The following is an 11,001-nucleotide window of genomic DNA, read 5'->3' as shown; positions in this document are numbered from 1 at the left end:
GAGAGCCCAGTCTCATGAAACGAACCAGTCATGAAATTTGATGTCTTCACACTGCAGCACTGTTTAATGGAGCAGCCATCACAGCACTATCCTTGCTTGTTCCGAGGAGTCCCCACCACAGGGCAGGGTTCCCTCCACCCTACCATGGGCTCAAATCCCCCGACATCCTGGTTGGAGACATGGCTGCTAGGTCTGGGTCTGAAACCATCTTGTTGCTTCTCCAGGCTCTTCAAAGCCTCCCTTCTTCATTTGGAGGTCACATGTTCCCAGGACTCCTAAGTGGCAGGCATTGAACGTTCAGAACCCTGCTCCTAAGAGCTGGAACCCCCAAGAGGCCAAGAGCAGGGTCTTCCAGGAGAGCAGAGAAAAGGCCCCTTGGAGAGTGAGTCTGCCTGCCCGCCTGTTGGAGAGAGAAGAAAAGACAGTGAATGGTCAGCAGGGCCAGTGGGGAGTCAAACAGCCAAGGGAGGGACCCGAGGGTGACTCACTTGGCACAGACTCACAGCTCGGCCTCCTCTTCTCTGCAAAAGACACCACAGTGAGGCCTCCAGGTAGACAGACCCTCACACTGCAAACTTCCTTCCCATCAGGCCCTGGCAAGGCCACTTCTCATCACAATCCACTTTTCCCTTTTCCCAGATACACGTCTGACTTCCCTTCCTCCTCCTTCTGCAAGAAATCTTCCCCGTTTGCCTTCCCATCCCTGCCCCATCTTTGCTCAGTCACTTTGTCCTGCCTCAGCTCTGGGGAATAGCACATGTGGGTCCCATCAACCCACTACGCCCATGGCCTCCTGAGATCTGAAGCTGTACTCCTGCCACTTTCCTCTGCTTATTGCCCTCCTTAACCAGGTTCTTTTGGTCTATTAGACTATGTAGCAGAAGGAAAATTTTGAGAACATTTAGAGAATCATCTGAAAATATCACATGTGCAGAAAACACTTATCTGACTATCTCTGAGCTGGCAGAACCTGAGTCACAGAGAAAAATATCTCCAACTAGCTTCTGGCCTTCAACATCCTCATTAATGACGTGGGTCTCTTGAAGGCCCTGGGGACTGAAATCAACTGGGGACCTCCTGGCAGTCCTGCTTCCCTCATGCATGGCTCACCACCCAGATAGGCGCAGTTAAAGTGGCTGCACATCTGATCACTGCTGGAGAGAGTCACCAGGCTTTTGTTTCCATCCTTAGAGAAACCCGTCACCATGAAGACTTCATGCGGGGGGATCAGCACCTCATGCTCTTTAGGAAAGACAGACAGGGCCTGGATGGGGGCCCCAAAGCAAGTCCTTAGAGAGAAGAAAGTGGCATTACCAAATCCGCGGGCCACTGTCTCATCCAGGGAACTGGAGGTAAACTGGCCCAAGCGGATAGAGTCCCCCACACTCTTGGGTTCAAAGTGAATGGTGCCCACGCCACGGAACACCACCTGCCCAGGTTCCCTGCTGCAGCCCCCACCACCCCGCAGCAGCTGCAGGGCCCGGGTCAGGTAGAAATGCAGGGCCTTGAAAGGGAAGTGGTTCATGTAGGACTCCCGGGAGCCACCGCCAGTCCGCACAGCCTGGTTCAGCTCCCGGTACAAAGTGTTGGATGAGTTGGTGTAGACCATGATGGCGATTCCGTGCTGGCTTCTGAAGCCAGGAGGCAGAGTGAGCCCTGGACGTTTTTGCTCCCAGGCCTTCTGGGCTGTCTTCCAGGACTCTCGCAGCAGAGGATGGTCAGCCATCTCCTTCTCTAACAGAAGCACTGCTTTCTCCTCCATCTCCTCCGAGCAGCCCACATAGGCATCATCAAATGTGTCTGGAGCCAGGCTCAGGTTCTGGATGGAAATATTCTGCAGTAATGGAGAAAAAGAAGAGAGGAGCCACACAGGAAAACATATAAGTTCAGGGTACTGGAGAGAGGTCCTGGTGGAAGATCAGTTTAGAAGCACAGAATCTCAGTCTGGGACTTCCCTGGCAGTCTAGTGCTTAAAACTCTGAGCTCTCTATGCAAGAGGCAAAGGTTCAGTCCCTGGTCAGGGAACTAAGATTGGCTGCACTGTGGGACCAAAAAATATTCCCACCCCCCAAATGTCCCCAAATCTCATTTCTATGCCCAAAATAGAGTGTGAAATTTGGCAAGAGCTAAGTCGCTTCAGTTGTGTGTGACTCTCTGCGACCCCATAGACGGCAGCCCACCAGGCTCCCTCGTCCCTGGGATTCTCCAGGCAAGAACATTGGAGTGGGTTGCCATTTCCTTCTCCAATGCATGAAAGTGAAAAGTGAAAGTGAAGTCGCTCAGTCGTGTCTGACCCTCAGCGACCCCATGGACTGCAGCCTGCTGGAGTCAGTCAAATATGGTTAATGCCTGAATTCACCACTTACTGCTTGTGGGATCTTGGTCAAGTCTCAACTTTTCTGGGTTCAGGTTCTCCCCCTATACACTGAGGATACCTCCAACTTCATAGGGTTATTGTCAGGACTGCGTATAGATCCTCACTGTGTACTAACTAAGAGGTCATCTATCATTAGAGAGGTTCCTGCATGTGGTGGGATGTGGGGCTGGATGACCTCCAAGCACCTTTCTGGCTCTGAGACTCACTGTGCAGATGACATACAAATATGTCTCCAATGACCTGACCCCATGCCCAGCGTGACTCGTTCTCCAATGACCTGACCCCATGCCCAGCGTGACTCGTTCCCTCTCCCACACAGGCGTGTAGACACCACACCAGGGCCCTGTCAGCTCTGAGACTCAGTCCTCTCCTGCTCTAGAAGCCTGCATCCTTCACCCTGGGGTGGGAGTGGGGAGGAGGTCAAGCCCTGGTCTGGGAGGGGCTGCAGGAGGGTGGTACACAGGTAACCCTAAGGAGTGTGTGCAGGCTGGGCCCCGGAGATGGGAAGTGAGAGGAGGAAGCTGGAGGCTGTCCCGAGGGAGGAGGGTATGAAGGCAGGAGGGTCACAGAAGGACCAGTGGGTTGGAGGTGGGGTTCTGGGAGATGGAATGGGAACTTGGGGCTCCCTGCAGTGATCCTGAGAGGAAGAGGGTTCAGAGGATGACATCCTAGAGAAGCGTCCCTGGGAGGGATCTTTGAGGAGTCAGGCAATGGGTCCCCCCAAAGTGTTCCTTACGTGGCAGCAGATAGTTCCCCACTGTTACCTGCCAGGGGACAGACGGGCGGACACCGCTGCCGAGGGTGTGGAGGCTGAGGCAGCTGAGGGCGATCAGCAGAGCTGCCAACATTATTCCTCAGAGACACCTGGAGAGTGAGATCCAGCTGAGGGTGGGACCAGCGATGGTCCAGGCTTGGCTTCGATGGGCTGGGGGACAGAGATTTGGCCCGGCAGGGCCTGGGCGGGGCCAAGGGCGGGCCTAAGTGAGTGGGCGGGGCTTGGGTTTTAGCATCCGCCGCCTTCACCCCAGCACCTCAGTCTTTGCTCCCCTCCTTCCCGCCGCCCTGCCGGAGTGCTCAGCAACTTTTGCCCCGGGGGTGATATAGGCGGATGGGTAATTTGGCTCCGCTTGGAAAGAGAAGGAGATGGGAGCCAAGGACCCACCTGGAGGTGGCGAAGACCCAGAGCGAGGAAAAAGCACTTAAGTTTCTGGGCAGTCGAGGCTGAAGTCTATGCGGGCCCTACGATGTCCTCTGTCCCCGGAGTCCCGCAAATCAACAAAGTTCGCGGCTATGTATAGCACCGGTGGCGGTAACCCGACACCTCTCTTCCACAACAGACACCGGGGTTGGGGGAGCGGGACTGAGGGCTGTAACTCCCCTTTCCCAGTGACTGCGCGGTCTCTCTCGAGGACCTTCTTTGTCTTCTAGCAAGACCAGAGGTAGAGACGGGGAATTTTGAGACTTGGTCTCTCCCTCGGGAGGGCCCTCACCGCTATGGCCGGGCCTCCAGACCAGTCGGTGGAGGGGACCGAAAGGGTTCCGCCCGCTGAGAGGTCACCACTTGTGCACCCGTTGATTTGCATACAATTTGCATATGGCCAACTGTTGGTTGATGTGTACTCCAGCATCTGAGCGCTCTCTACCCCTCTTCTTTCTTTTTACACCCCTTCCCTTCGGTAAGTCTTGCCCAGATTCAGGGCTGTCTCCCTGACATCCTCAGGGGCCAGTCCCGCCCCTCCACAGACCCTCTGTCCCCTGACCTCTCAGACTCAGGTGACCCCATGTTTATAAACACTAACCTTTCCCCTCATTTCCCTGGCTTGCCTATAAATACCCAACTTTGTGTTTTCGATGTCCCCTGGGAGGTAATGGGCGAAGGGACCAGTGAGGAATCAGTCAGCAGCTCTGGGAAGAGCATTCTGGCAGCATGAACCTCTGGGGGTGGCAGGGTTCCTCCCCCAGAGTGCCCAGAGGACCTAGGAGTCCAGAAACCAGGATTAAAGAGATGTGCCTGCTACCTACTGTGTCTGATAAGTGTAAAAGTTTAGATTTATCCCAGGACTTACACCTGGTCTGGCTGATTAATTCAGTCCAATTTTTGTTCCCTCATCTACTCAGGTTGCCAGCCAAATAAAGAATTTCCTTCGCCTAGAATACTGCTTCCTCCAGAAATCCTTTCTGAAGACCAAAAAGGAAGACAAACTGTGTCCAAGGTTGAGGGAGGGAGGTGAAAAGAGGGGCATCCCAAGGAGTTCCCTGTTGGCCTAGGGGTTATGATTTAGGCATTCACGGTGGTGGCCCTGGTTCAATCCCTGGTTAGGGAACTGAGATCCCACAAACCAGAACATAAATGAAAAAGAAGAGAGAAAGTCCAAAAACCAGACTGCTTGTCAGCAAACACAGCAAATCAAGACAAGTGCTTTCAGCCCCTTCCAATGAGACTGGCTCCCTAAGCTCTCCAAGATTAGCAATCAGGAGTCACTCTGCTGTTCTACATTATTGTGAAAAACAGCATCTCACCTACATATCCTGATGCCTCTCCCTCTAGAGGGTCCTGAGCACTGACAGCTGCTGGAACAGAAGATACTATACCGTCTGGGACAACTAGGCATGAAGAGACACTCCCTGTGACAATATCTGCTGGTATCAGTATTTTGTCCTCTCTCTATCCTCTGGTTTTGGGAATTGCTTCTCCCATTGCAAGACTTGGCTTCAAGAAAGGCTTCAAGAGATGGAGTCCAATCTAGTAATTGAGCAGTGGTCTGGAGTGAAGCAGACAGTCCCCCAAGATCACATAGCCAATTAATGCTGGAGTTGGGACCTAGACTCTCTACTCTGGGAATCTCTTCTTGCTCCTCAGGTGAGTCTCCATGCTCACTTGAACGGATCAATAAGGAGATACTCCCTGAGGCCAGGGATTTTGAATGCAGGACCAAACCCAGTGGGGAAGCAGTTGTTCCAGCCTGGATCCTTGATATCTCTCTGGATTCAGGGATTCCCTTTTTCATGAGAAGAGCTCTGGCCCAAGTACCCTGGGCAGAGGTTAGTGTTCTGAGCCTAGAGGAGACATCCATAAATAGATGGGGAGTTCAATTCAGTCACTCAGTCGTGTCTTACTCTTTGTGACCGCATGGACTGCAGCACGCCAGCTCTCTGTCCATTACCAACTCCCAGAACTTTCTCAAACTCATGTCCATCAAGTTGGTGATGCAATCTCATCCTCTGTCGTCCCCTTCTCCTCCTACCTTCAATCTTTCCCAGCATCAGGGTCTTTTCCAATGAGTTAGTTGTTTGAATCAGGTAGCCAAAGTATTGGAACTTTAGCTTCAGCATCAGTCCTTCCAATGAATATTCAGGATTGATTACCTTTAGGATTGACTGGTTTCATCTCTTTGCAGTTCAAGGGACTCTCAAGAGTCTTCTCCAACACCACAGTTCAAAAGCATCAATTCTTCGGCACTCAGCTTTCCTTATGGTCCATCTCTCACATTCATACATGACTACTGGAAAAACCATATCTTTGACTACACGGACCTTTGTCAGTAAAGTAATGTCTCTGCTTTTTAATATGCTGTCTAGGTTGGTCATAGCTTTTCCTCTAAGAAGCAAGAGTTTTTGAATTTCATAGCTGCAGTTACTATCTGCAGTGATTCTGGAGCCCAAGAAAATAGTCTGTCATTGTTTCCATTGTTTCCCCACCTATTTGCCATGAAGTGATGGGATCGGATGCCATGATCTTAGTTTTTTGAATGTTGAGTTTTAAGGCAGCTTTTTCACTCTCCTCTTTCACTTTCATCAAGAGGCTCTTTAGTTCCTCTTCACTTTCTGCCATAAGAGTGGTGTCATCTGCGTATCTGAGGTTATTATATAGATGGGGAAGTGTCACATTTTTGAGCAGCTGTGTGGGAGAGGCACAAGGGGTGTGGGATTTGATGGTATAAAAGAGAAACCTGCCCTCCTTCTCCCCTGGTGGTTGTCATTAGAGACCAGCTTTCCTGCCCCAGAGAAAGTCGAAGTAAGGGACATACCAACCTCCTCCTGGGCACTGGGCATGGAAAACAGTTTCTGAAATGGAAAGTTTGGGGTGTTAATTGTAGAGTCATAGCAATCATTAGGAAAAGTTTCAGGAAACCTTTTATCTGTCTTTTCAGGACACTATAACAAAATACCACAGACTGGGTAGATTATCAACAACAAGCACTTCTTTTTAACAGTTCTGGAGGCTGAACGTTTGAGACCTGAGTGCTAGCCTGGTCACATGAGGGCCTTTTCCTGGTTCATAGCCAGCAACTCCCCACTGGGTCCTCACAGGTTTTGGAAGCTGCTGGGGAGCCCTGTGGGATCTCTTTTATAAGAATAGCAATCCCAATCGTGAGGGTTTATGAACTAATAATCTCCCAGAGGCCCCACCTTCTAATACCATGATACCAGGCATTAGAGTTCCAGCATATAAATGTTGGGGAGACTACTTCACATTATATGGAGAGGTTTGGGATACTTAGGGAGGTTTCAGGCCATTGGGAAATTTGGGGATTTCTGGGGTAGTATTTGGAGCCACATCCCCAGTATGAAATGTTCATCACAGGCCTGGATGAGGGGAAACTGAAAAGAGGAGTGTCCTGAGCAGGATGAAGGAAGGACAGAAGGGCAGTGGCTGGGAGATGAAATCAGGGGTATCTCAGAGAGTTCTCTGGTGGTTTTGTGCTTTTAATGCCAAGTTCAGTTCAGTTCAGTCACACAGTTATGTCCAACTCTTTGCGACTCCATGAACCACAGCACAGCAGGCCTCCCTGTCCATCACTAACTCCCAGAGTCCACCCAAACCCATGTCCATTGAGTCGGTGATGCCATCCAACCATCTCATCCTCTGTCGTCCCCTTCTCCTCCTGCCCTCAATCTTTCCCAACATCAGGGTCTTTTCCAATGAGTCAGCTCTTCACATCAGATGGCCAAAGTATTGGAGTTTCAGCTTCAACATCAGTCCTACCAATGAACACCCAGGACTGATCTCCTTTAGGATGGACTGATTGGATCTCCTTGCAGGGACTCTCAAGAGTCTTCTCCAACACCACAGTTCAAAAGCATCAATTCTTCGGGGCTCAGCTTTCTTTATGGTCCAACTCTCACATCCATACATAACCACTGGAAAAACCATAGCCTTGACTAGATGGACCTTTGTTGACAAAGTAATGTCTCTGCTTTTGAATATGCTCTCTAGGTTGGTCATAACTTTTCTTCCAAGGAGTAAGCGTCTTTTAATTGCAATCACCATCTGCAGTGATTTTGGAGCCCAGAAAAATAAAGTCAGCCAAGGCCCAGGTTTAATCCCTCTGGGGAACTAAATGCCACATACAATAGAGCGTGGCCGAGAAAAAAAAAAAAAAAAGAAGAAGAAGAAAAAGAGTTGCATTCTAAAAAATTCAAATTGCTAGTCAGGCAAACACAGCAAACCAAGACAAGTTCTTTTGTCCTCTTCCAGTGAGACTGGCCTCCCAAAGCACTCCAAGAGTAGAAATCAGAAGTCACTCTGCTGTTCTCCATTATTGTGAAAAACAGCATCTCACCTACATATGTTGATGCCTCTCTCCCCAGAGGGTCCTGAACACTGACAGTTGCTGGAACAGAAGATACTTACTGTCTGGACAGCTAGGCCTGCAGGGACACAACACAGGACCAGATCCACTGGTCTCATGGTTTGGGGTATTAATGGTAGAGTCATAGAAATCATTGGAAAAGTTTCAGGGAGCTTTTCATCTTAATCTGTTCAGGGTGCTATAGCAAAATACCACACATTAGATAACTTATCAGCAACAGACATTTACTTCCAACAGTTCAGGAGGCTTAAGTCTCAGATCTGTGTCACATCTGGTCACATGAGGGCACTTTCCCTGGTTCATAGCCAACACCTTCCCATTTGGGTTCTCACAGGTGGAAGCTGCTAGGGAGCTCTGTGGGATTTCTTTTATAAGAATAGCAATCCCAGTCATGAGGGCTCATGAACTAATGGTCTCCCAAAGGCCTCACCTGCTAATACCGTCACGTCAGGCATTGGAGTTCCAGCATATGAATTTCAGGGAGACACATTCAGACTATTGCATATTTGATGGAGAACTTTGGGATACTTAGGGAGGTTTGAGGTCATTGGGAAATTTGGGGATTTCTATGGAGGGATTTGGAGCCACACCCCCAATAGGGAATGTTCATCACTGGCCTGGATGAGGGGAAACCAACAAGAGAGGTGCCCTGAGCAGGATGAAGGAAGGACAGAAGGGCAGCAGCTGGGAGAGGAAAAGGGGTTGCCAGTGCCTCCACTTCCTGACCTCCCAGGCCCTCCCTGCCACTCTGGCCCCCACACCATTGCCCCCAAACTGGTCACTAAGCCATCAACCCACCTGCTCTGCAGGGGTTTCCATTATTAGCGACACCCAGAAAGCCTTTCAGACTTTCAGCAAACATGCCAGGAGGCCTCATGTGAGCCTGGCCTTGGGCTGAGCCCTGGGGACACAGAGTGGGTCATATCCAGTCCTTCCCTCAAGAAACTCACAGGCCAGGAAGGGAGGCAGACTCAGAAGGCAGCACAGTATGATTAGCACAGTAACAGAGGAAAGCACAGGGTGATTCAGGAGGCCAGAGGAGTCGGAGGGCTTCCTGGAGGAGGTGGCCCCTGAACTACTGCTTGAAGAGTGGGTAGCAGGAGAAGGGCAGCCCCAGCACGTGGAGGAAAGCAGCAGTGCCTCATCTGGGACTTTGTGCTGTGCCATCGATGTGAAGCAGGTGTGGCAGGGCATGAGGCTGAAGAGGTCTGGGAGGGCCAGGCCACAGAGGGCTTCAAATGCCAGCGCCAGGAGGTTGGACTCTGTCCTGAGGGTAGGAGGGAAGTTTTGCTTTGTTCTATTGCCTTCTTTTTTCTTTCTTGATGTGTTCTCATCCATTCCTGCATAATTTTCATGTCTGTATATTGAGATATTTCTCCCAGTCTGGTTTGGCACAGAGGGTTCTGAAGCAGGTGAGGAACATGGCCTGCTATGCTTTAGAATCATTTTTCTACATGATCCAGGGGAGCAGGTGAGGAACCTGACAAGCTGTGTTTCAGACTCATTGTTCTCCCTCTCCAGGGGAGGGTGGAGTTGCAGGGGTGACTGTGACGGCAGAGAGACCAGGGAGGAGCCAGGGGCTGACTGGAGCCCTGGTGGTGATGGGGAAAGGGAAGGACCATTGAGATGGACCCATACTGTGCACAATTAGTTGGCAACTAATTTACTGTTTGATAAATGACTGAATGAATGAAAACCCAGGTAACCATCTAGGGTGACTGGATGAATAACAGGATAGTAGATTACATGAGACTATTCTGATGGCAAGTTCAGAGGAAGCCCCTGAGCTGGATGAAGTCCAAAGAGAAATTCATCACAAGGATCCCAGGGCATTTTTCAGTACCCAAACACCAGAAGTGAAGAGTCTCTAGAAGCCCAAGGAAGTGTCTCACTCTGCCTGTGCCTTGGTGTCAAGCAGCTCTCTTTAACTCTCAGCCCTCCCTGCCTCTTTCCCTGGAACCTCTTCTCTCACTGACTTCAGTACACCTATGACTCTCAAATATCTCTTGCTGTCTCCATCTCAGACATCCTTCCCTGGAGAGTCCACATGTGCCAAACTTCCCCCTTGCAAACCTGATCCTTTACTCAATATTTTTTTTTATTGAACACCTACTAAGTGTTGGGATGAGCAAAGTGAGCTTACAATTCCACTCTGCTTTCCTCTGTATTTTCAACTTAGAGTATGGGAACCTTGTTTTCCTTGAGTGTTTCCAAGAGTGCTTGCCTTCATTTCCCCCATTTCATTGCCTAAACTGTACATAAAGCATCTGCCTGCAATGCAGAAGACCCGGGTTTGATCCCTGGGTTGGGAAGATCCCCTGGAGAAGGAAATAGCAATCCACTCCAATATTCTTGCCTGGAGAATCCCATGGAGAGAGGAGCCTGGTGGGCTACAGTCCATGGGGTTGCAAAGAGTCGGACACAACTGAGCAACTTCACACAAACTGTACAGACATAACATCTAGTCAATTCTACCTAGTAACAATGGGTGCACTCCCAGTGCCCATACCTTAGTCTGACCACATGATTCAATGTCCTCAGTCTGACTTCACTGTTCCCTATCCTGAAATCTTTTATTGCTGTGTTTCTGCAGGGCAGAGATGCGGACAGAAACAAGGCAATGGAGAGGCAGTGAGAGATACAGTTGGCTTTGAGTTTTCACTACATGACCATTTTGCTGTGGGCCACAAAATCTCAAGGGGATGCAAGCGTTTATTCTTATGCTCCTGGGTCTTCAGGTTGACTTTAAATGGGATAAAGTGAGCTTGGATGGGCAGCTCAGCCTCAGGCTGCCACTCTGCCTCAGCTGGGCACCTCCTTGTTGTAGGCTAAGCCCAGGTCTGCTCTCTGGGGTCCAGGCTGGAGGAACAGTTCTGGGCTGCCAGGTTCCAGCCCTCGCAGGATCCAGGGGAACCTGAAGGAAAAACGGTGTCAGCGATTGATTTAGAGAGAGATAAGGAAAGAATGTTGAAGATAAGAAAATAGAGGAGAGAAAGAGGCTGATATTCCTTGGTTTACATAGAGGACCAA

General features: G+C 50.2%; 1 protein-coding gene across 4 annotated transcripts; it reads right to left on the bottom strand.

Moving 5' to 3' along the window:
* Window positions 1-36: 36 nt before the first annotated feature.
* On the bottom strand, window positions 37-3,894 carry LOC120876715 (ecto-ADP-ribosyltransferase 5-like). 4 transcript variants are annotated; one of them, XM_040258712.1, is made up of 5 exons: window positions 3,540-3,894; window positions 3,142-3,332; window positions 1,111-1,834; window positions 489-521; window positions 37-403 (listed from the first exon to the last, which is right to left on the bottom strand). In XM_040258712.1, the coding sequence occupies exons 2-5, from the start codon at window positions 3,223-3,225 to the stop codon at window positions 312-314; spliced, it is 933 nt and encodes a 310-aa protein (XP_040114646.1). In that variant the 5' UTR covers window positions 3,226-3,332; window positions 3,540-3,894; the 3' UTR covers window positions 37-311. The 4 variants fall into 4 exon arrangements, with proteins under 4 accessions (XP_040114646.1, XP_040114648.1, XP_040114647.1 ...); XM_040258714.1 differs by having other exon boundaries at window positions 37-400; XM_040258713.1 differs by having other exon boundaries at window positions 3,142-3,302.
* Between the last annotated feature and the right edge of the window lie 7,107 nt (window positions 3,895-11,001).

This window comes from Oryx dammah, unplaced genomic scaffold, assembly GCF_014754425.2.
Source record: "Oryx dammah isolate SB20612 unplaced genomic scaffold, SCBI_Odam_1.1 HiC_scaffold_17, whole genome shotgun sequence".
NCBI classification, from domain to species: Eukaryota; Metazoa; Chordata; class Mammalia; order Artiodactyla; family Bovidae; genus Oryx; species Oryx dammah.
Note: the sequence above shows the minus strand (reverse complement) of the source record. Positions and strands in the feature narration are given on the sequence as shown.